At 40.4% G+C, this 26315-nt stretch overlaps 1 protein-coding gene across 11 annotated transcripts in view; it reads left to right on the top strand.

Moving 5' to 3' along the window:
- The window catches only part of AGRN (agrin), a 704390-nt gene that overhangs the window by 660427 nt on the left and 17648 nt on the right, over positions 1-26315 (top strand). For 6 of the 11 annotated variants that reach the window (XM_082274332.1, XM_082274330.1, XM_082274328.1 and 3 more), the window contains 3 exons: positions 1428-1617; positions 12232-12316; positions 16496-16519. In XM_082274332.1, the coding sequence (XP_082130458.1) occupies positions 1428-1617; positions 12232-12316; positions 16496-16519 (299 nt within the window). The remainder of the gene's footprint in view (positions 1-1427; positions 1618-12231; positions 12317-16495; positions 16520-26315) is intronic. The other 5 variants (XM_082274335.1, XM_082274327.1, XM_082274333.1 and 2 more) reach the window with 1 other exon arrangement.

Genomic DNA, 26315 nt, shown 5'->3' with positions numbered 1-26315 from the left:
CCAATTTTTAGATTTGATAGCTGCATTTGTTTTCTTTTTAGGCTAGTGATCTAGCAAGTAAGTTTGTTGTTCTTCAAAAGAACAGTATCTCTTGCAGATGTATCAGTTACTGGGGTGAGAGAAACCATTTAACACTGGCAGGGGTGCTTACAATGATCATCTTCTCAAAAGGGAAAAAAAAAATAGTTTGCTGTAACGACTTATAAAGTGTGAGCTGGAGTGTGGCTTCAGTGTGTTAGTGTATTCTGGTTAACAGAAGACAGACTCAGAACTAGACTCGAAAAACGTAACATAAACAAGTCACCGGGACCAAATGACTTACACTTTACGAGGTGATGGCCAGACCATTGTTCCTAATTTTTTAGGACAGTCTACTGACGGGAATGGTACCAGCTGATACGACAGCTGATATTCACATGACGGGTTGGTCCCTAAGCCAACAACCCCCCCCCCCCCCCCCCATGCCTTCATTTGAACACTATTGAACACAATTTCTTAGACACTGAAGTTTGTGCTTACACTGTTTTACTTTTCGGTAGGTGTCAAAGGATCTAGTTGTATATTGGATGTGACTAAAGCAATTCATACCGATTGTGATTTATGTGTCTACGTTTTATTGTATTGTAAGCATGCCTTTAAAAAAAAATGAAAGAAAAAATAAGCTGTAATACCTTATCTATTTTGGTTTTGGGTTTATTACTGCTTAAATTATATAGGAAAAATAGTAATACTGGCCATACATGGGCTAATGTCTCCCTATGAATAATGGTAGAGCGATTTCTACCTGTTCATCTGTCAGGACCTGCAGCAATGTGCATAATAAATGGGAGAAGAAGCATCCAATACAGAAAATGATGATCAAAGGCACTCATTATTATCCCCTAGTGAAGCCCTGTATGGATATGATATTTCCCCCACCCCACCACAAACAAAAAAAAGAAAGTGATGCGTAAAGTCACACTTAAGCCCCGTACACACGCACAGATCGTCGTCATACAAACGTCGGCGGACGAAAGATCTGCCGATTGTACGCGTGTTAGTATGGTGCCTCCGACAGCTGTCTGCACACAATCCGCGGACAAGAGTCTTTCTTGCAAACATGAAAATTTTTGTCTGCGGACACCATAACGGACGATTGTTCGCCTGTCAGTACAGAAATCAGCCGACAGACCGCAGATTTGCAAGACTGGGCATGCTCAGAAAATAAAAAACACAGGGAAAGTTAACCATTACATGACATCACTTCTGCAGTCAGCTGAAGTCTGCGGACAAAATTCTTGTGCTGTCCTTGTGCTGTCTTTGCACTTTTCAACAGACACCGACATCCCGGGGAGAAAAGACGAACATTTGTATGACGACGATCTGTGCGTGTGTACGGGGCTTTAGTAGTGAGAAACAAATAAAACAAAATATTTATTTATTTGCAGCTTAACATCAAGGGCTTTCCAGTACTGAGAGAAGAGAACATCCTCAATGCAATTGAAATCTCAACATTCCTTAGCCACCCATGTACCAAGAAACCATACCCCTGTCAGAATGGAGGACTGTGCATCCCTAAAAAGGAGAACTACGAGTGTGTGTGCCAGCGAGGCTTCTCCGGAGGACAATGTGAGAAAGGTAAGTTCACCCTTATTTTACTGTACTAAAAGTAACTGTAAAAAAACATTTTGAAATATTAGGGTTGATATACTAAAGGCAAGTAGAGTGTGCACTTTGCAAGAGGAGTTTCTCCAGAGCTTAGTAAATGAGGGGAAGCTCTGCTGACTTCCATCACCCAATACTGTGCAAGCAAAAATGCTGTTTTATCTTTTATTTTCCTTGCATGTGATTGGGTATTCTTTGCAAATTGAAGCTTTACCTCATTTACTAAGCTCTGGAGCAACTGCACTTGCAGGGTTTGTCTATTTGCCTGTAGTAAATCAACCCCATTTTGTTTAACCACTTCAGCTCCAGAAGGTTTTACCTCTTTCCTTACCAGGGCACTTTTTGCAATTTGGCACTGCGTTGTTTTAACTGGTAATTGCGTGGTCATGCAACACTGTACCCAAACTAAATTTACATCCATTTTTTCCGCACATATAGAGCTTTCTTTTGGTGGTAATTGATCACCATTGGGATTTTTATTTTTTGCAATATAGACGAAAAAATACCAACATTTTTTTAAATAAATTATATTTTATGTTATAAATAAACTCAATTTTTGTCGTACATTTAGGCCAAAATGTATTCAGCCAGATGTCCTGGGTAAAAAAACAAATTCAACAAGCTTATATTTATTGGTTTGCGCAAAAGTTATAGAGCCTACAAACTATGGTACATTTACTTGAATTTACACAGCTTTTAGTTTATGACTGTCTATCTCAATTTTTGAGGTGCTAAAATGACAGGGCAGTACAAAACCCCCCTAAATTACCTTTTTTTTAAGGTAGACACCCCAAGGAATTTGCTGAGAGGCATGTTGAACCCTATTGAATATTTCATTTTTTTGTCACAAGTGATTGAAAAATTACAAAAAAAACAAAACCTGCTCAGACATGCCATGGGTATATGTGAAATGACACCCCAAAATACATTCTGCTGCTTCTCCTGAGTACGGGGATACCCCACGTGTGAGTCTTTTTGGCAGTCTAGCCACGTACCGGACCCCAAAATCCAATCACCGCCTTCAAACTTTTTTAAGGGCATAAATTGTTGATTTCACTCCTCACTACCCCAAAGCCCCAAAGACTTTACGGAAAGTAGACACTCCAAGTAATTTGCAGAGAGGCATGTTGAGTATTGTACAGATCTCGCTTTTTGTCTCAAAGTTTTGAAAATTGAAAAAAGAAAAAAAAAATCCTTTCCTTTCTTCATTTTCCAAAACAAATGAGAGCTGAAAAATACTCACGATGCCTCTTGGCAAATACTTTGGCTTATATACTTTCTGAAATGGGGTAATTTGGGGGATTTTGTGCTATCTTGACATTTCAGGGCCTCCGAAACTGTGATCGTTAGTGAGGAAGTAAAATGAGCAATTTACGCCCTTAGAAAACCTGAAGGCGGTGCTCTATGGTCAGCTGGCGGAACCACCCGCTGCATTCTCGGGTTCCCCGGTGGGACAGGAGAGACAGAGAAAACAATGGAAAGTGTGTGTGTGTGTGGGGGGGGGGGGGGAATGTCCCCTCCCACTGCTTGTAAAAGCAGTCTAGCGGCTAATTAGCAGCTAGGATTGCTTATACATGAAAGCCGACTACCGGCTGAAAAAACGATACCAAGATGATGTCTAAACCTGCAGGCATCCTTCAGGTATAACCACTTAAAGACCAGCAACATACCAGTACATAGATGGTCCTTGATGGGCATAAATTGTAATGTTCTTTTTTGTCGTGCAGCCTGTGGGCTGAATGAAAAAAGAGAGCATAACAGATTCCTCCATTCACATTGATTGATGTGGATGAAGAAATCTCTGCCAAGAAATGTGAATAAAAAAATATGCCGAAGCATAGGGGAAATACGCCCTTTGTGTTTACCCCATCCCCTATGCTTCAGGATATATGCTTTTTTTTTTTAACTGCGGTGGTGAAATCACCTCCTATAGCACTGGAGTCACGGATTTATGTATCATGAGAGCAAACCCTGTTGCTGTCAAAGTAAACAAATCAGTGCTGCAGCTGAATGGCGTACCTACAAAGCAAACAGCGGTTAACGATAAAACACAGTATAAATAAAACATTAACTCAATAAAACAACAAAACATCTGTACACTTTACTAGTGACACTGTGACAGAGAGTGAAAGAGTTAACTGAGGGGGCGATCAGGGGGTTAAAATTTCATTCGAAAATATGTGGCAGGACCCTGACACCATACTAAGACCCTAACTAGCGTCACCCGTGACACTAATACAGCGATCAGTAAATCATCTGTACACTGTATATAGTGACACTGTGACTGGGAGTGAAAGGGTTAATGGTGGGGTGATCAAGGGCTTCAACCTTTATTAGGGAATATACAGCGGGTACCCTAAACCTATCTGGGACTGACGATAACTACTGCTAACTTCGGCTGGCGCTAACTGGCATCACCAGTGACACTACAGTGATCAGTAAATTATCTGTATACTGTATAAAGTGACACTTAGTCAGGAAATAAAGAGTTAACTGGAGGGTGATCAGGGGGTTCAAAATGTGCCTATATGTCCTGGTGTCAGTGTAGTGCTTGTGTACTCACGGTAGATGTCCTCTCCTCTCACGCTGGAACCGAAAAGGGCTCCACAAGAGGAGTTTGCATAATTTCCTGTGCCTGTGTTTACATTACACAGGCACAGGAGATTCCTCCATGTGTCAGAACTGATCACCAGGTCCAGGCCAATGATTTAGGGCCTGGACCGGATGACTGATCAGTTCTAAACCGAATTAGATTGCCGCGGGTACATGCATCGCGTACAGGTACATGATTTTGCGGTGCCGGGCCGCCCTGCAGCAGCATATATGTGTAGGGCACTTAAACAGTTCCCAACCGCCAACCGCAGAAATACTGTGGCAGGGCGGCCGCTCTGCACTGGATCATGTACCTAGTAGGGGATCCGAAAGTTCTGGGTCTGAGGCGCACATACCCGCCGCCGACAACCCGCTCCCACTGTGATTAGACACAGTGGGAGGTGATGTTCGCTGGCACTTGCTGCTCATTAGGCAGAGAGCCAGAACGGCGGTCTGCCTATGTAAACAAGGCAGATTGCTGTTTTGTCAGTAGAGAAGGCATTGATCCTGTGTTCCTGCAAAGGAACATGGATTAATGCCTTCCCCTAGTAAAAGCACCTCCCCCACAGTAAGAAAACGCTATAACTTTTGCGCAAACCAATCAACATGTGCTTATTGGGATTATTTTTTACCAAAAATATGTAGCAGAATACATATTGGCCTAAATTGATGAAGAAATTAGATTTTTTCATTTTTTTTTTCTATAGTGGAAAGTAAAAAATATTGTGTTTTTTATCATAATTGATGGTATTTTGTTTTTTTAGCCCAAAAAAAATGTATATACTGTGGATGAGAAAAGGTATTTAGCAGTTTATATTTACTAAAATAATTGCATTTTCATGTTCTGGGTACTGTGGGAGACCAGATATAGTGAATGCAGGGTCTTGGGTTAAGAAACCCTTTAAATACCACCAAAAGAAAGCTCATTCTGTTTGAATGGCAATTACTCATGCAACACTGTACCCAAAGCGTGAGAGCGCTCAAAGCTAACAAATGGCCTGTGTAGGAAGGGAGTGAAAGTGTCCAGTACTGAGATGATTAAAGATGAATGTACCCCATCATTTTGTGTGTCCAGGGTGAAGGGAATTAGCTACACAAATAGGAAGTTTCCATGAATTGGTACACCAAACAATATAACCCCTTCCTGCCTGGTGCAATATTAATTTTCCTCTAAGAATCTTTTGTGGGAAAACTGTACACCGCCAGTGATCATCTGAGTTCTCTCAGCATTTAGAATCTTAATAATTGCTCGCAAAAATATCACGGTCACAGTGTATTTATCTCTTTAGTTACATCCATGTTGTAGAGAACTTTTAATCACCACTTCTCATGTCCCTTATATACTTTGTAAATTGCATTATAGGTTACAGAAAATACATTTTAGTTGAGGAGTATCTGTGCTGGTGTTGGCCAAAATTCATATGTATAGACCTTCAAAGTGTATGCATTTACAGTACAGTGCACACAGCAAAATCAGTAGCGTATAGAGAACATTTATGGCAAGAATGTGATTGGGAAACAAGGAAAAAGAAAAAAAATCTATAGCATGGCAGTTTTTAGTCTATGGCTTTTCACAGTGGGGTCCTGAGTAATATATATGCTTTTGGCACCACTTGATGGGCAATGTTAGTTTTGGTGCAGAGGATGATACTTTTCCTTAAGCCCTCTCTTAATACTCCTAATTTTACCCTCTTTTTTGCGTACTCACTTCTTCCACACTGGGATCTCCTATGTTAACATATTTTCCTGCGGCAAAAGATACCGGGGAAGTCCAAGCACAGGAATCTTATGCTTTAATCTCACAAGAATGTGCAGCCACACACCACATCTCTAGGATTAGGTCCATTTGTTGGGTGAAATGTGTCAGTGGAAGACTCCTGGAGGGGACTGTCCAAACCATCTGGAAGAATAACATTTTTGGAAGTGCTGTATATCTGCTGTGTGACTGCATGTTCTTTATGACAACAAAGAATTCAGGTTCTGACGAATACCCATTTGTCAGCCTAATTAGTCGAGGGGGACTTTGGAGCTGAATCAATTTTGTCTGTGGATCTTGGAGTTTTTATTTATTTCTCCTACAATCCAAATACAGATGGAAAGGTTAATTGGCCAAAACTTGCTCTGTACATGCATCTCTCTAACTGCGGCAACAGTTCTGAGTACAGAGCTGAGAAATATGTCAGCACTAGATAAATGAATAAAAATAAATACATAATAATAGTCACGGTGGCAGAGAAATTTTGTCAAACTATGTGGTGGAAAATAACACACCGACAGATATTTTTATTTTCCATAACAACCATTGAGAATTGATAGAACAGTGGGAATGGGACGGGCCAGTTATCGCCTTTCTGCCATCAAATTACATTTTTCCAGGTACCATTTCATATTTGTACGTGATGATCTTAAAGATTTCTCTCCTGGATTCTCACACTTCACGGCTGCCTGGGCAGAAGAATGAGGGAAATCGATAAATAAAATGGACTGTCAAGCAGATCAAATCTGAGCTATCCTCCGCGTAATACTTTCACCTCTTATGCTCCCACAGGAGGCAGCTGTGTACTGTGAAGCCCAGTTATCCTGGTTTTATTTGATTTTTGTGAGTTTGTCGGCTGTAGAACTGACCCTCACTGTATGTCTACTCTGCTCCATGACAACCAGCCATTTGGCTGGCATATCCAGTATCTAGAAGTGTTTCCTCTGCCCATTTTTTCACCAGCTGTGCAGCTGACCCTTTTAGTACCTCGGCACTCCCCAATTTATAAATAAATATATGCTGATAATAATAATAATAATATCGTACCCAGCTGTACATTAGACAGCAGCTGTGAGTAGCCCTGATCTGTAGATCAGAAAGGAATTTTAGCTAGGGATAAGGCGCAGTGATATGACTGAATTCCGGCCTAGTTGCTAAGGCCTTTCTGAAACATAACCATATGATTTTATAAGCCGTTTAAAATGCATGTCACCACTCAGACTGTGTAATTGTGTAAGAGAAAACGAGTTTGCATTTCTAATATTGAGAAAATAAGGGTAGAATGTTGACAGCTTGTGTTTTTGTTAATAAAGTGCATGTTTAGCGCTGATATCAGGATGTGAATGGCTCACCGAGTTCTGGGCAGCGCCGAGCACCTGACAGGATCACGTTTTTATTGTTCCATTTCGAGCGCTTGAATAGCAGAGGACGATGTGTTTCTTTACATTGTGCTCATGTTTTGGTGTTTCTTTTCTTGTGCATAATAGATTAACATTAGCATTTAAATTGCAAAATAAATATAGTCTTTATTGTGAATTTTCCATGTATAATTGAAGAACGTCACAGGTGTGGAATTTACATTTAGAAAAGTCTCTCTGTTTTTTTTAGTAGTAACTGGTGAATAGGGTAGCACCTTGTGTTACTGCTAATTTATAGACTACAGTAAAAGGGAACTCCACTTTAATAAATTAAAAATGTACAAAACACACAGTATGTGACTAAAGGCAATGTTTTTAGCAGGGCCGCTGATAATGCAGTGCAACCAGTCCTGTATTACTGGGCCCGGCCCCATCAGCTCAACAGGGGTCCCAGGAAGCTTTACAGTTCATTTCTGTAAAATAAAAAATAGGGTTTTCTAAACTACACACCTGCTCCTACTTGCTTTACCACTTTCCGACCGCCGCACGACTATCTACGTCGGCGGTCAGCCCCTCACAGGCAAAGTGATGTAGGGCTACGTCACTAGCTTGTGAGGGTCTAGGGAGCGAGCGCACGCCGCCGGAGGCGCGCTCCCGCGTGGTCACGGACCCCCCCGCGCGTGTGACCGGCGGACCCGATGTCCGCCGGTCACTCTGCGATCAGCGGGGGAGAGGGAGAAAGTCAGGCGGCTTGTGTAAACAAGCTGCTTGTCATTCTCCCCTGTGTATGAAGGATGATCATACGGTTCTACTATGTAGAACCGTTGATCACTCTTCATACATCTGAAGCCTCAGCCAATCACAGTAGAAAGCACGCCCCTAGGGACACACACAGCCCCTCCCTTTCAAAAAAAGTTAACCCCTTCACTGCCAGTGTATTTTTACAGTAACAGTGCATATGTATAGCACTGATTACTGTAGAAATGTCACTGGTAACCCCAAAAGTGGCAAAAATGTCAGTCAAGGGTCCGATCTGTCCGCCGCAATACCGCAAAAAAAAAATCGCAGATCGCCGCCATTACGCGTTAAAAAAAAACCAACAAAAATGACAAAAATCTTTCCCTTTGTTAGTAAACGCGATAACTTTTGCACAAACCAATTAAAATACGCTTTTTGCGTTTTTTTTTTACCAAACATAGGTAGCATAAAACAAATTGGCCAAAAATGTAAAAAAATTTTGATTTTTACATTTTTTTGGGGGGGAATTTCATATAAAAAAAATGTGAAAAATATTGCTATTTTTGCAAAATTTACGCTCTTTTTTTGTTTATAGCGCGTGATCAAAAAATCGCACAGGTGATCAAATATCACCAAAAGAAAGCTCTGTTTGTGGGGAAAAAAAGGACAACAAATTCGTTTAGATACAGCGTCGCACGACCACGCAATTGTCCGTTAAAGTCACGCAGTGCCGAATCGCAAAATACCCCCTGGTCAGGAAGGGGGTAAAATCTTCCGGGGCTTAAGTGGTTAAGGGGGTGTATAATTACACCCTCTTTTGACCTAATGGGGCCCAGGAGGCGAGGGCAGAGGATGGAGTTTTTAGAGTATATGTACATAATTCTGTGCCGCATGTTGCTCAGGTATAGTTCCAACCGCCTGCCTTTGCCCACTACCTTCCCTGGCAGGGTGGTTCCATGTACATGCTCTGCTCAGGCTCTTGGCTTCAAGTGCTGAGACTGATGTGAGGCGGCTGACAGGGAGCAGCAGGATGACTGTGTGGTTGCACACAGTGAATGACACACTAATATCTGGATACAATCCTCACTGTGTGTTTTGATCATTGGCATCGGCACACCCTTTCACAGTGTGTCACATGGCTATTGGGTGCGGACTTCATTATGGCTGTACTGTGTTACAATATGTAACACACAGTACAGCCATGAGTTGACATAGTCAGCATCCAGCAGCAATGTGACACACTGTGACAGAGCCATAGAGCACCTCTTGTGCTGTGCGATTATTATAATCCTGATGATCATACCTGCTGTGTTGTGTGATCAGGGGTCGAGTTGAGGGTGGGATAGAAGGGGGCCCTGTCAGGTAAGCTGCACGGGGCCCCATCATTTCTAACCGACCCTGGTTTTTAGGAATCCCTCTTTCATTTCAGTATGTTGCAGACTGTGATTATTTAACTGCCTAAAAAAATAACAAGTTCTTTTCCTTTTTCGATTTTAACTATGGCAACACTACTTTGTTAATTAATTTTGCTAATTTGATTGGCTTACTACTTTTTCCCCAGAGGTCTGCACTGTAGCTTGTGGTTAAATTGTAGACATTCCCTGCAAAATTAATTTAGGTCAAGAGCTAAGATGACTAAAGGGGTGCTGGGCCTTCTATTTCTAATATAACACAGAGGCTGTTCATAGGCTTGTAGCGAAGGCAGGCACTCTCACTTAGCAGACATATTTAGAAGGTGTAGGTGAAGTTTATATCAATATCCAGAGAACAACTTGGGGGGGGGGTAGGATCTAAAATAGTTGGTAAAATCCTCGAAATGTTTACCTTGAGGGAGTACAGCTGATTGGAGAGCAGTAGTTGTGACTATGCAGGAGACATATTGGGCTGCTTGTCATAAACTGCCCCTCTCACATGGAAAATGTAAAAATAAGCTGGTGTTAATATATGCAGTTTTATTCAATAGAGTGGCATTTAGTGCGCAATAACCCATCTGATTTAAGTTAACTGCACTTTGCTCCTTCCAGTAATATACTGTACACATCTTAGATCTTGCAATAAATAATAGAGAAGATAATAGAATGACTACGTATGAGATTTATTGGGTTTATCCAATACAGCTTTTTAGATTTTATGTTTAATCTTGCAGCGATATTATTTATTTATCTCTCCACTTTCTACTTTGCCTGCTCATCTTTCCCAAACATCTAGTATATTAACCTGAAGAAGAACTTTAAATATCAGTCTGTGACACCATGACTCCATCCTTCTCTGTCTGCACTGACCTCTCCTTTTAAATAAAAATAGATCTTCCAGGAGATGTGAGGAATGGCTTTTTCGTTTTCGCACAACCTTTTCAGATCCATGCACTACATTCCTAACATTTGTTGATTTAAAGTCTAGGCATGCTTTTCAATAAACACCCTTCACCCACCCTCATTACAAATGTACATTTTCTGACAGAGCCCAGATGTAGATGAACAGTGTTTTTTCTGCTGTAGCTTTCCCAAGCCTGGGCAGTACCCACATCCGGCAGTGCAGCTTCTCTTCTCTGAGGTCCTGTACATGCTCTGGTGCCTAACATTCTACTCTATGGCATGTAATGACCTGCATAGGACACTAAAGGAAGAAAGCAGCTATGTCACATTGCCCAAACCTCTATCTGGGGTCTGTAAGTATATTGTTGATGAGTAGGACAAGGGGCATATTACAGATCTGGTATAATATAGTACAGATCAAGCCAAGTGACTCTATAATTTCTATTTGACATCATTTCTGGGTTTTATTTGCTTTCATAGTATAAGCGGAGCTCCACCCAAAAGGGGAAGTTCCCCATTAATGCCTCCCCCTCTACTAAATGGCACTTTTATTTGCGGGGGGAGGAGCAGGTACCTGGTTTTGACAGGTACCCGCTCCCACTTTCCCTCGGACACGTAATAGATTCCAGAAGACTTCAGAAGCATTCACAATGTGCTGTAAAGCCCCAAGCTATCACAGCCAGGTGCCCACAGTTGAGATGTTGGGAATAGAGCAGCAAGGGAAGGAAAGGCTCGGGTGAGCACATCGTTGGATCCTAGGACAGCGGAGTGGCTGTTTATTAAACTTTTAATCAATTTTGTATTCTTAGTTTGCTGGGTTCTTTTAGCTCTGTTCATTTTTAGAGGACAATGGTTGATCTTTACAGAAAGCCTCTGTGTACAGAACACAATTGCCTGGGAATTAGGCTAGAACTACGCTAACCTGCCCTTCATTGTAGCTTACAGAAACTGTAGCAGGAAAGTAGTAAAAATGTTTTTATATATTTTATAGCCCTGCAGACATACCACCAGATTCAGAGAAATCTATAGCTAAGAAATCTCTTTCACCTATTTCATTTTTATAACTGATATATTCTGCAGTAGGTTACAAAGAACTGTGAATACCAACACCCCTAATTGCTTGCATTCTAATGGTTCAAGATAGTCACACACAGAAAGGTCAGTTTTTGTAAGAAGCCTATTAAAGACAACCAGACCACCCCTAAGGGAAACAACCCAATAAGGTGGGACATAAACTCCAAGCAGACAGCGGGCTTCAGTGCCTGGACTGGCAAACCACAAGCCAAAAAGCCATGAGTATAGGCACATACGGTAGAAAGCATTTATGGATGATGTTGGTGAAAGAAGGGACTTTTTAATTAACCCTTTTTCTCTGGGTTTCTAACCTTAAAACATATCTAAACCTAATCTAAAGATAGTTTTTTAGGCATTGGAAAGAATGGGGAAGTAAAACTGTCAGGTTTTTACTGCTGTTTGTGACTCTACTAGAGAGAATTAACCCTTTTTTCCCACCAATTCAGAAAGTGACGGGAAACTCAGAACAAGAATAGAGAACAATCTTTCAAACACATCTGTTTTGGTGGCCGCTGTCCAAGGGGCAATTTTATCTTACTTTGGGTAGATTTTATTCTTACTTCCTTGTGTGTCTCCACAACAGGAACGGAGGGGAAAGCTCCCCATTAGGATACAAACAGCAGGAAAAACTAAAAGAGGGCTTTTAAACATTATGTACGCTATGCAAAACTACACATTAAGTTATAACACCGTACGCAAGGGATTTACATTTCTATGGATGACTAATACATGTTAACATTTGTTTTATCCCCAGCTACCATTGAGAAATCAGCTGGAAGCTCAGAAGCAGTGTCATTTGACGGGAAGACTTACCTGGAGTACCACAAAGTGACCAAAAAGTAAGTCCATGCCATTTACAGCAGTTATCCAGCACCCCCCCACAAAATTCTCAGATGTCTTTAAGGGCACAAACAATAAGATGGTAATTTTCAGGGACAGATTTCCCATCATACCACATTTACACATTCAGTAAGCAAGAAATTGAGTTCATTAATATTGAGTGGGAAAATATACATTTCTACATCATGGTGAAGTGTCCTTAGAAATTAGCTTTCTCTGCTACAGACCCCTACTTTGACAGTTATTCAGCAAGCATTACACCGACAGGCAAACCTATGAACGGGTGCTTGAGCCGAATAGTGAAGGCGTGCCATGCACCTGCTGCGACATCAGTAAAAGGCAGGCAGAGCTTCACAGTGATATAATGAAATGTCATCTAACATTCCAGATGTGCTGAGAAAGACAGTGGCATTATGACAGCCCTGCAGGTTTTATAAATCTACTTCTCTGTGTAGAATGAGCTCCTGCGAGTCATAAATTAAATTGGTCTTGTTTTATCTCTCCAGGAAATCATTAATTCAGGATACCCGTTATCCTGTTCTTCAGTGACTGATCATTGCTTTTGCTTTGTAGTGCCTGTCGTTGTGTGGCAATTAAGTGAACCATTAAAGGGAATATATGTTGTTAAAAAAAATATATAAGCTATCTTGGCAAATGTCTGTATTTTACCTAAGGTTGAAAATAGAAGAAATATCTCTTTAAACTCATGTGCAGCTTTTAACTAAAATGCCACCAAAGTTATATATTCTCTGGCTAATTTGTTTCTATTACTGAACTCCTGAAACTGCTGATTAATAAGAACGTTGAGTGCCGATCCTTTACAGGGTAGTGCTGATAATCTTTGCCCTCCGTCTCTTATATCATCCAACAAGAACATTTATTAAATTAGTGAAAGCGATAGTTAACCACTGACGGAATGTTTACTTTCAAAGAATAAGTGCACTTTAAAATAGCCAAGCAAATCAAGTGAGTTTACATATAAACCTTCCATTTTCCTTCTTTCTCCTGCTGGGACCATTAAGGGTCCTACCAGTTCAGCCTGACTTCTGCCTTCTGATATAATTTTCTTCAGATGAAAAGAATCACAGACCTTCCTTTATGTGTGCATTCTCCTTTGGCCTTTTAGGGATTGGTCAGAAGGGATGAGTAAGGAGCATATAAGAAAATGCAATAGATGCTTTCTTTAACCACCTCCCAAGCCTATTCTGACACTTCCCTCCAACATGTAAAAATCTACTATTTTTTGCGAGAAAATTACTTAGAACCCCCAAATATATATTTTATTGTTTTAGCAGAGACCTTATAGAATAAAATGGTGTGCTTTGCAGGTTTTTATGTCACACGGTATATGCGCAGCGGTTTTTAAACACAGTTTTTTGGGGAAAAAAGCATACACAGTATCTCACAAAAGTGCGTACACTCCTCACATTTTTGTAAATATTTTTTTATATCTTTTCATGTGACAACACTGAAGAAATGACACTTTGCTACAATGTAAAGTAGTGAGTGTACAGCTTGTATAACAGTGTAAATTTCTTGTCCCCTCAAAATAACTCAACACACAGCCATTAATGTCTAAACTGCTGGCAACAAAAGTATACTCCTTAGTGAAAATGTTCAAATTGGGCCCAATTAACCATTTTCCTTACCCAGTGTCATGTGACCCGTTAATGTTACAAGGTCTCAGGTGTAAATAGGGAGCAGGTGTGTTAAATTTGGTGTTATCCAAATTTAAAACTGAAAAACTGTTATCCAAATTGAAACTGAGCTGCAGCACGGTGGCCAAGTCTATACAGCGGTTTAACAGGACAGGCTTCACTCAGAACAGCCTCGCCATAGTCGACCAAAGAAGTTGTGTGCACGTGCTCAGCATCATATCCAGAGGCTGTCTTTGGGAAAAATACGTATGAGTGCTACTAGCGTTGCTGCAGAGGTTGAAGGGGTGGGGGGTCAGCCTGTCAGTGCTCAGACCGTATGCCACACACTGCATCAAATTGGTCTGCATGGCTGTCGTCCCAGAAGGAAGCTTCTAAAGATGATGCACAAAAAAGCCAGCAAATCGTTTGCTGAAGACAAGCACACTAAGGACATGGATTACTAGAACCATGTTCTGTAGTCTGATGAGACCAAGATAAACGTATTTGGTTCAGATGGTGTCAAGTGTGTGTGGCGGCAACCAGGTGAGGAGTACAAAGACAGGTGTGTCTTGCCTACAGTCAAGCATGGTGGTGGGAGTGTCATGGTCTGGGGCTGCATGCATGCTGCCAGTACTGTGGAGCTACAGCTCATTGAGGGAACCATGAATGCCAACATGTACTGTGAAATACTGAAGCAGAGCATGATCCCCTCCCTCCAGAGACTGGGCCGCAGGGCAGTATTCCAACATGATAACGACCCCAAATACACCTCTAAGACGACCACTGGTGATGGACTGGCCAAGCATGTCTCCAGACCTAAACCCTATTGAGCATCTGTTGGGCATCCTCAGTTATGGAAGGTGCAGGAGTGCAATGTCTCTAACATCCACTAGCTCCGTGATATCATCAGGGAACAGGCCACACAAAATATTGACACTTTGGGTCCAATTTGGACATTTTCACATAGGGGTGTACTCGCTTTTATTGACAGCGGTTTAGACATTAAAGGCTGTGTGTTGAGTTCTTTTAAGGACACAGCAAATTTACACAGTTATACAAGCTGTACACTCACTACTTTACATCATAGCAAAGTGTAATTTCTTCAGTGTTGTCATATCAAAAGATATAATAAAATATTTACAAAAATGTGAGGAGTGTACTTAATTTTGTGAGATACTGTATGTATATATATATATATATATATATATATATATATATATATATATATATATATATATATATATTTATCTCTCTCCAAAGCCCTATGTCCCATGTCTTTTTGCTGCTGTGTTCCTCTGTTATCATCACCATAACGTCTGACAAACTCTCGGACACAGGAGATAAAAGCAGCTGCAAATTTGTGTTGGGCAGGTAACTTAGAAACAGGTAAGCAGAGAGCTTGTCTATTCACAGTGCAGCTCTTCAAGTTTCTTTGTTCCTCTGCCTATGTGGAGGGGTGTGCCTTTTCTCCAATCAGCTCACACACGGTGTTTGTCCAGACTCCACACCCACTGCTGAAACAAGAAGAAACATTTCTAACATGATGTGCACTTTATAAAGAATGTAGAAAGCTGAAGACAGCAGATATACATGTAAAACTTATGTAGGGAGATTTGTCTCATCTCTGTGTATCAACTGAGACTGTTTACTTCACTGAGTATATGTGAGGGTTTACATCCACTTTAAGGCACATGTCGTATGAAAATAATCATTTTGGGGATGTCAAAATTTAATCATTAAGGTATAGGGAGCAACATGTTATTTTTCATCATAATAGTTCAGTTATTATATTAATACAAGGCTTATATTGCGAAGCAATCAGTGGATTTTACTAGAAAGTGGTATGATTTTTTCAGAGCAGACCTGACATAAAGCTATAGTTTTATATACTGTCATTAGCTGCTTAAACTATTGTTATAAATATGTAGCACATGTAAGGGGAGAAAAAATCCAGAATTATAACATCTGCAGCTTAGCTGCTGATATTTACCTAGCCCTACAAAAGACAGAAATGTCTAAGGTGGCCATCTCTCCCTGAGCTCCAAGTCCTGTCTTCATACTCAGCCGATGGTGACAGCGGCACACATAGCACTTGAATCCTTCCATCAGCTCCATAGCAGGTGAAATGATTAGGACAGTTTGTAGGCAGAGTTAATAAATCTCCCCATGTGTTGTATACAACAGTCAGAGATACTTAGCACTGCTAATGTTGTCAAAATCAGCATGATGCCTGAAAGCCTAAAATCAGGGAGCACTCCATACACCTGCAGGCATTAAATGACTGGATCCGTTATCCTGGTATTTGTTCGTATTAAACCTCACACTTTGTTATCAGCTGATTAGGTCTCAAAAGACTAATATGCCAAATTGTAAGCCACCTTTAGGCAAAAATAGTTAGTTCCATTAAGCTACTTTACATTAGATATATCTCCAACCAGACTGTTTGACGATTCCCTTTAATGTTCGAACAATTGTCAGCGTTTGTCAGATATGTCTGTCTGCTGTCTTATTGTGTGTCCATGTTGTTTCCTTGTTTTAAAGCCAACTGACTAATGAGATACCTGAGTAAGTAAAGTGTCTTCTCCTATCATCCATCACAGTCAATATGCATTGATCTCATCAGTTGTACTTGACATTCTACCCATCACATCAACATATTCTTAGATGCTGTTCACATCACCTGCTATGCAGACATGATCACCTCCTGACGTTATACCTGCTAATAAAGCAAGACATTACCCTCTACTGCCATCAGTGTGGTCCATTTTTACAGTGCCAGCCATCCTGTGCTTTCATTTGGTGAAACCTTTGTTTCCTTAGATCCCTTTAACCTCGGGTTTCAGGCATTTACTTTGGTTCATGAAGGCAAAACAAAGGTTTCATAGCCTATTATAAATAATTGGCAGACCATTGTGCATCTTCACTGTGTGTCCGTGTCTGTTCATGAGAGCCATCACTTAAAATTACCTATGAAATTTGAAGTGCTCCTAATAATTCACAAGGAGAATATTACCTTTATGAAAACCTATTGATAGGACAATTATCTATGCTCTAATGTGCTGAATGAGCAGTGCTTCAATCAGTACACACATCATATCCTATTAATGAGAAGAAGAAATCAAACTTCCCAGTGATGAGTGATAAAACTCATCATAATATCTGCTGTGCCATTCACAGGCTTGTATACTACAGAAGTACAAATAGTAGTAATATTAATAACAGTGTGCAGTAAACTGTCAGATTTTACCTTCACTGGTCTACAGCTTTCAGACAAATTAAAGATACATTTTGTTTCTAGGACTTCACGTTTTATTTTCTAAGGTTTAGTATTCCAGTTTTTTGTATAAACCCAGATTGATATGGATCTCACTAATAAAGTACTGTTATATGTACAGTGCCTTGCAAAAGTATTCATCCCCTTGACTTTTTACCAATTTTGTTACATTAAAGCCTTAAGTTCAGTGTTTTGTTAATCTGAATTTTATGTGATGAATCAGAACACAATAGTCTAAGTTGGTGAAATGAAATTAGAAAAATATATACATAAAACTATTTTTTTAGAAATAGAAAACAGCAAATTGGCATGTGCGTATGTATTCACCCCCTTTGTTATGAAGCCCATAAAAAGCTCTGGTGCAACCAATTACCTTCAGAAGTCACATAATTAGTGAAATGATGTCCACCTGTGTGCAATCTAAGTGTCACATGATCTGTCATTACATATACACACCTTTTTTTAAAGGCCCCAGAGGCTGCAACACGTAAGCAAAAGCTTAGTGGTGCAAGAGGCACCACTAACCAAACACTGCCATGAAGACCAAGGAACTCTCCAAACAAGTAAGGGACAATGTTGTTGAGAAGTACAAGTCAGGGTTAGGTATACAAAAAATATCCAAATCTTTGATGATCCCCAGGAGCACCATCAAATCTATCATAACCAAATGGAAAGAACATGGCACAACAGCAGACCTGCCAAGAGACGGCCACCCACCAAAACTCACGGACTGGGCAAGGAGGGCATTAATTAGAGAGGCAGCACAGAGACCTAAGGTAACCCTGGAGGAGCTGCATAGTTCCACAGCAGAGACTGGAGTATCTGTACATAGGGCGACAATAAGCCGTACTCTCCATAGAGTTGGGCTTTATGGCAGAGTGGCCAGAAGAAAGCCATTACTATCAGCAAAACAGCAAATGGCACATTTTGAGTTTGCGAAAAGGCATGTGGGAGACTCCCAACATGTATGGGGGAAGGTGTTCTGGTCTGAGACTAAAAGTTAACTTTTCGGCCATCAATGAAAACCCTATGTCTGTCGCAAACCCAACACATTACATCACCCAAAGAACACCATCCCCACAGTGAAACACTGTGGTGGCAGCATCATGTTGTGGGGATGTTTTTCAGCAGTCGGGACTGGGAAACTGGTCATAGTTGAGGGAAAGGTGGATGGTGCTAAATACAGGGATATTCCTGAGCAAAACCTGTACCACTCTGTGCGTGATTTGAGGCTAGGATGGAGGTTTACCTTTCAGCAGGACAATGACCCCAAACACACTGCTAAAGCAACACTTGAGTGGTTTAAAGGGAAACATGTAAATGTGTTGGAATGGCCTACTCAATCCAATAGAAAATCTGTGGTCAGACTTAAAGATTGCTGTTCACAAGCGCAAACCATCCAACTTGAAGGAGCTGGAGCAGTTTTGCAAGGAGGAATGGGCAAAAATCCCAGTGGTAAGATGTGGCAAGCTCATAGAGACCTATCCAAAGTGACTTGGAGCTGTGATGCAAAAGAAGGCTCTACAAAGTATTGACTTTAGGGGGGTGAATAGTTATGTGCATTGACTTTTTCTGTTATTATGTCCTATTTGTTGTTTGCTTCACAATAAAAAAAAAGGTTGTGGGCATGTTCTGTAAATTAAGTGATGCAAATCCTCAAACAGTCCATGTTAATTTCAGGTTGTGAGGCAACGAAACATGAAAAATGCCAATGGGGGTGAATACTTTTGCAAGGCACTGTATTTATCACAGCCCTGTTGTATTATAATGTAATAAGCCCAGTCTGACAAATTATTTTTTTGAGGGCAACAGCGCCACTTTCCTTTCACAATTTTTTGAAAAATAAACCCTTTTTGCTGTCTTTTGTGTGTTAGTGTGACAACAGAGGACAAACTAATTACTTACTGATAAATTCAGAGAACATTTAATAGTCATACAGTGATCTTGAGACATTCACAGAATATATGATGTGCTTGAATAATACCATTATTATGTTGTGTCAGTATTGTGTTGTTTTGTGTAACCCTTTCTTTGGATAAGAAAGCGAAATATGAATATTATGCTGCATACAATTGTCGCCATTATTTCTTTTGTAATCAGTAAAACTGCTTTTTACTGAGATTTGTCAACTGCAGCCATCACGTCATGCAAGAGATGGTTAGCTGATGTATCCGTACCATTAACCTCTATTCCTCAGAGATCCAAGTCAAATGTAACAAACAAGATTAGCGAGTCTCATACCGCCTCCGGCACAAAACCCAGGCAGGATCCATTTTTCTCCTGCTGGATTGAGTCATTTTGACACATATCCTCTATAGTACTATTCAGCCTGCAAAGTAATAAAATAATGTCTTTAAAAATGACCCTAATAATCCTAAATGTAGTGTCTCAACCAGCAGATGGGAGATTGCTGGGTGATGAATCAACGTCTCCCTAAGAAACTAGGGCAGAACATTGTCTGGATTATCCAAGAAAGGGAAAATTAGACCTTCATTTAATGCAAAGTCGACTTTCATTATGAAAAATGATTAATCACCTGGTAGCAGCTTTTCTAAAACTCAATGCGTCTGTCCTTGCAAAATACAAAGTTCTTATTTTAGATTCTAATGATGAGTACTGCTGAGCATGTGTGTAAATAGAACACCATGGGCACTATGGACTGATGGTGCTGCCTGCTGATTAAAGACGAGTAAAGATTTGGTCTAACCGTCCATTTCATGCTGGGATAATTCTGCTTGGATTTTGGTTCACCTGATCCAGATTGGTAATGTGTGTCCTTCTCATAAGGCCACTCTCCTGAAAAGTTTTGTATTCTGAATTGAATGCTAATATAATTATATTCAGTATATTTTTTTTTTGTTTTTTATTTTCATATAGCTTTATTTTTTGTCTCCATGGTGTTTAGTTACTAAAGCTAGAGAGGGCAAAATAAGTCACAATTCTGCAGATAAACCAATTATCTTCCAGGTTTTATTGCTAAACCTTAATTAAACAAGCTGAGGTTAGAAGCTGATTGGTTTCTCTGCAGAATTGTGACCAATTTTGCCCCCTCTAGCTTTAACAAATAAACCCCCATGTGTACATGCAGACCAAGAGACAATGACTGGGGTATGGACAAATGATGACACTGCTAGAAATGTATAAACAGTTTGATGTATGAACACCACTTTTTTTTTAAAAAAGCCACAGAGCCACTTTTTAAAAAAAAAAAGATTTGAACCTTTTGATTAAAATATAAGAAGAGAAAAGCATACATAAAGCCACGTGAAAAAGAAAAGTAATTAATATACTGAATATAATTATTATTATACAGGATTTATATAGCGTTAACAGTTTGCACAGCGCTTAACAAAATGAAGGCAGACATTACAATACAATTTGGTACAAAAGGAATCAGAGGGCCCTTTCAAAGTTTACAATCCAAGAGGGAGGGTCAATTGATACAAAAGTAATAGCTGTGGGGGATGAGCTGATGGAGAAAGTGAAACAGTGTATTAGTTGGAAGCCGGATAGGCTTCTGTAAAGAGAAAGGTTTTCAGGGATAGTCTAAAGATGGATAGATTAGGAGACAGTCAGACAGATTGGGGTAGGGAGTTCCAAAGGATGGGAGAAGCTCTGGAGAAATCCTGGAGGCGAACATTGGAGGAGGTGACAAGAGAGCTAGAGAGCAGGAGGTCTTGGGAGGACGGAAAAGAGCGTCTTGGTTGATATTTTGAGATCAGGTTAGTGGGGGCAGAGTTGTGAATGGCTTTGTCAACTATTCTTAGTACTTTGAATTTTATTTGTTGGGTGAGTGGAAGCCAGTGAAGGGATTGGCAGGGAGGGGACACTGAAGGGTTGGTAAGGTGGATGAGTATTGCAGCAGCATTCTTTATGGACTGAAGGGGGGATAGTCTATGTAAAGGTAATCCAATGAGGGGGGAGTTGCAGTAGTCGAGGCGAAAGAATTGAATTAGAAGCTTGGTGGTGTCGTTGGTTAAAAAGGGGCGTATTCTAGAGATGTTGCGGAGGTTAAATGCGGCATGATCTGGACAGGGATTGGATGTGGGCCTGAAAGGACAGTTCAGAGGGGGTAGTCAACTGTATCAAAGGCAGCGGAAAGGTCAAAGAGTAAGAGTACGGAATAGTAACCGTTGGTTTTAGCTGTTAGTAATTCATTTGTGAGTTTTAGGAGAGAAGTTTCTGTGGAGTGCTGCAGGCAAAATCCAGACTGAAGAGGATCAAGAAGGTTATTCTCAATGGGGTGTCTGCTTAGTCGGTTGTAGACTAGATGTTCAAAGAGTTTGGAGGCAAAAGAGAGCAAGGAGATGGGTCTTAGGTTGTTACGTTTGGTGGTGTCTATTGAGGCCTTCTTTGGTATGGGAGTGACAAGTGCATGTTTTAGAGGGTTGGGGAAGATGGAGAAGGAACACGGTCCAGGAGGCAGGAAGTTAGGTGGGCGTTAGAAACAAGTTTAGTGACTTCCTCTATAGTAGTTGGGTTAAACAAGGGAAGTATTGATTGTACAGGAGGAGAAGGAGTGTAATGTGAGGGAAATATCTGTAGAGTAGAGATCTTGTCACGAATTGTATCAATCTTATTTTTGAAGTGATTGGCAATCTCCTGGGTAGTGAGTAAGTTAGTGGGTGTTTGTAATGGAGGACGAAGTAGAGCGTTGAAGGTAGAAAAGTGTTGACGGGGACTGTGTGAGAGGGTGTTAATGAGAGTGATAAAGTAGGTCCATTTGGCAGTTAGGAGGCAAAATAAATGCATATATTAACCACATGCATTTAGCAGAATACTATATTTTTTGATGTCCTTTACCCCTTAAGGACCAAGCCTATTTCTGACACATGTTGTTTACAAGTTAAAATCAGTATTTTTTGCTAGAAAATTACTTAGAACCCCAAAACATTATATATATTAGTGATCAACCGATATCGTTTTTTTTATGCCGTTGCCGATATTTTGATCATCGGATATCTGTATCTGCCGATATCTGCCGATATTTTCGGACATGTAAAAAAATATATATTTTTTTAATTTTTATTTTTTCTAAAGGTACTCTTGTGGAGGGATCTGGGGATCTAAAAGACCTCAAACCCCTCCTCGGCACCGAAAAGCATTCAAAGCGCCAGGTTTGGCTGTTTTGAATGCTGTCAGTTTTTTTAATTCGCCGCTGAGTACCCGGAAGTGATGTCATGACATCACTTCCGGGTTTTTTTACTTAGAGACGCAGTACACTGGGTCTTCTCTTCAGCAGCGGCGGCGGGAGATCCGGGCAAGCCACGGAAGGCGGCGGGAGGGGGGCATCCCCTCCTGCTCCTTGTAATGACAGCCGAGCGGCTTCTCAGCCACGTCGGTTGTCATTACAAGTAAGCCGACCGTTGGCTATGAACACCGGTACTTGGATGATGCCTCTAGCTGCAGGCATCACCCTGATACAAGCACTTTCCCAAAATATCAGCAATATCGGTAAATCCAGAGGCCAATTCCGATCGGGGAAAGCGCATATCGGCCCTGATATATCGTGTTGCCGATAATCGGTCCATCCCTAATATATATATATATATATATATATATATATATATATTCGCAAAGACTCTGGAGAATAAAATGGTGCTCCTTGCAATATTTTATGTCACACGGTATTTGTACAGAGATCTTTTAAACACAGTTCATTTGGAAAAAATACACTTCACTGATTAAAAAAAAAAAAACAAAACCGCAAAGTTAGCACAATTTTTTTTGTATTTTGCCGAGTAAATAGATACCTAATATGTTACGGTTTTAAATTTCGCTTTAAAAAAATGTAACGGTTACCAGTTTAGAGTTAGAGAGGAGGTATTTTGCTAGAATTATTGCTCTTGCTCTGAAGATCGCTGCGATACCTCACATGTGGAATTTGAACACCGTTCACATTTGCAGGCACGACTTACGTATGCGTTTTTTTTCCCTATTTATTTTATTTTTTTAGATTTTTCAATATTCCTTAAAAAAAAAAAAAAAAAAAATCTGATCACTTTTATTGCTGTCACAAGGAATGTACACATCCCTTGTGACAGTAATAGGCAGTGACCGGTACTCTTTATGGAGGAATCTGGGGTCTAAAAGACCCCAAATCCCTCCTTTGCACTTAAAAGTATTCAAACGCTAAATTGGCATTTTTGAATACTGTCACTTTTTTAAAATCAGGCGCCATTGGCAGCTGAGTAAACCGGAAGTGACATTTATGACAAGGTTACTTCATCTGAGACCCAATCGAAACCGAATACAGCTTTGTTCGGGAATCTGACCAGCCGGCATACGTGCTGGCTGGTCGCTCGGGTCTCCCAGTGGGACATGAGACCCGGGCAGAGCGGTGGAAGGGGAGGACGTACCCTCCCACTCCATGTGACAACGGCTGCTGAGCCGCATCTGTTGTTATCACCAGAAAGCCGACTGCCGGCTCTAGAAAACAGTACCGGGGCGATGCCTCTAGCTGCAGGCAACACCCCAGTGCAACCACTTCTTCAAGCCAATGTACAGGTACGTCGGTTTGTGGGAAATGGTTAAATCAGACCTCGCTGACTACAGGCACAGAGTCTTCAAATGTTTCCACACCAAAACTGCTTACATATATGGATAACATAAAAAGTATATAGCTGTATACAAATTGCACACCCACCCAGGCAAACTTTTAAAAGGTCCCTAGGATGATAAGAGTTAAAGCCGAACTAAACTCAGTGATCCTTACATTGATGCAATGGTATGATGCCTGGGAGGTCCCACGCCAGAACTGGCATCTTCTCCCCCAGCTTCGTCTGGGTGCTGGTCTTCGACAATCTTGTATGGCAAGTGTTTAATGACGTCACTCCTGTGCATGTGCAGTCATCCCGCCACACAGACACTGAGCTTCTCAGTGTTCATTCTACAGAAGACTGTTTTCAGGTACGTAGGTTCATTTATTGCAAAAGTGACATTGCTTGTCTCTTTTGCAATAAAGAGTCTGTCTGCTCACAATTTTTTTAATATTAGAGTTTAGTTCTACTTTAAGATATGCACATTTTTGGAAAAAAAACAGTTTAGTATTCCTAATGCAACCTAAATTATATTCAGTGGCCTTGTTCCCACAGCAGGATTCCTCTCTGTCCTAGCTAGAATTCTCCAACTGAAAAATAAATGGATCTCCAGTGATAACAATTTTAAAGAATAACTATACATTCATATATAGTGGGGAAAATAATTATTTGATCTCCTGCAGATTTTGTAAGTTTGCCCACTTACAAAGAAATGAGTATCTATAATTTTTATCATAGGTGTATTTTAAATGATAGAGACAGAATATCAACCAAAAATCCATAAAAAACACGATACAAATTTTATAAATTGAGTTTAGAGGATCAAATAATTATTTTCCCCACTGTAGTTATTTAAATTGGAACTTTACTCTGTCTCTTTTGCAATAAATGCTCGTTCACTGCCTGCTAGCAAGTTTTTTTTGGATTGTACATTGTCATTTATACACAGCTCAGTGTACAATCTCATCATGCTGTGGGTGCTAGAATGAATTAACTTGCATACGTGGGAGTCATCTCATCCTATGCCAGTCAACCATGATGGCTGAAAAAGCCAAACCCAGTGAAAGTGAAGAGGTCAGTGGTGATGAAGGCGCTTGGAGAGGAGGCGAGTGGACCTAATTTACACTTTAGGTTATCTCCTTCCCCCAGGATTCTTAAGCTGGCCATGCACTGATTGAAATTATTTTGGTTCACCAGTGACCGGACAAATTTCGATCATTCGATGGTGCATTATAGAACATTCACTGTAGAGATCTCTGCCAGGACAGATGAAGAGGAGACGGAATGCAGGACACATTCAGGATCAGTTGAATACATTTGATTTTGATTTATTAATACTGAGCATATGTTTTTGTCAAAGGTGCAGAGATCAAAAGTCCAGCAAATCGGACCCCCCATTTAAAACAATAAGGCATATGTTATATAAGCAAATATTTCAAATTAAAGGCAGATGTTGGTGACCCTTAGCATATGTTTTTTGACAAGGTGAATGTGCTTTATTGACAGGTTGCACTTGTGGCAATTCACTCTATATATGTTCGACTTTATCAATAGTTTGCAAGCAATCTGGGTTACCCTGATTTTTGTTGCCGATTCTAGTGTACAACAGCAATAAACATCAACAGCATATAATGCCAACAGCGCACGCCAAATGGAAAAGGATTTAGGAAAACTAGAAGAATGGTCAGAACTCTGGCAACTGAAATTTAGTGTGGATAAGTGCAAGATAATGCACCTGGGGAGTAAAAACCCAAGGGCAGAATATAGAATATTTGACACAGTCCTGACCTCAGTATCTGAGGAAAGGGATTTAGGAGTAATTATTTCAGAAGACTTAAAGGTGGGAAGACAATGTAATAGAGCAGCACGAAATGCCAGCAGAATGCTTGGATGTATAGGGAGAGGTATAAGCAGTAGAAAGAGAGAAGAGTTTAGAGAAGAGCTACTAAACTAGTACATGGATTGCAGGAAAAAACTTACCAGGAAAGGTTAAAGGACCTTAACATGTATAGCTTGGAAGAAAGAAGAGACAGAGGGGATATGATAGAAACTTTTAAATACATAAAGAGAATAGACTCGGTAAAGGAGGAGAGCATATTTAAAAGAAGAAAAACTACCACAAGAGGACACAGTTTTAAATTAGAGGGGCAAAGGTTTAAAAGTAATATGAGGAAGTATTACTTTACTGAGAGAGTAGTGGATGCATGGAATAACCTTCCTGCAGAAGTGGTAGCTGCAAATACAGTGAATGAGTTTAAGCATGCATGGGATAGGCATAAGGCTATCCTTCATATAAGATAGGGCCAGGGACTATTCATAGGATTCAGATATATTGGGCAGACTAGATGGGCCAAATAGTTCTTATCTGCCTACACATTCTATGTTTCTATGTTTCTTATGTGATGCCTGAATGGGTCTCCACGGAGCACCTTTTGGGCAAAGAGGGTTAAAGCTGAACTTTAATCTGCTTATATTTTGCTTTTGCCGGCCCTTCGCTTTCCCTCTTCATCTATGCTATCAAAATTTTTAAATAAAATTGTTTTCATTA

The sequence above is a fragment of the Pelophylax lessonae genome, assembly GCF_965119305.1.
Source record: "Pelophylax lessonae genome assembly, chromosome: 12".
Classification (NCBI taxonomy): domain Eukaryota; kingdom Metazoa; phylum Chordata; class Amphibia; order Anura; family Ranidae; genus Pelophylax; species Pelophylax lessonae.
The sequence above is the reverse complement of the archived record's forward strand: the minus strand, read 5'-3'. Positions and strand labels throughout refer to the sequence as shown.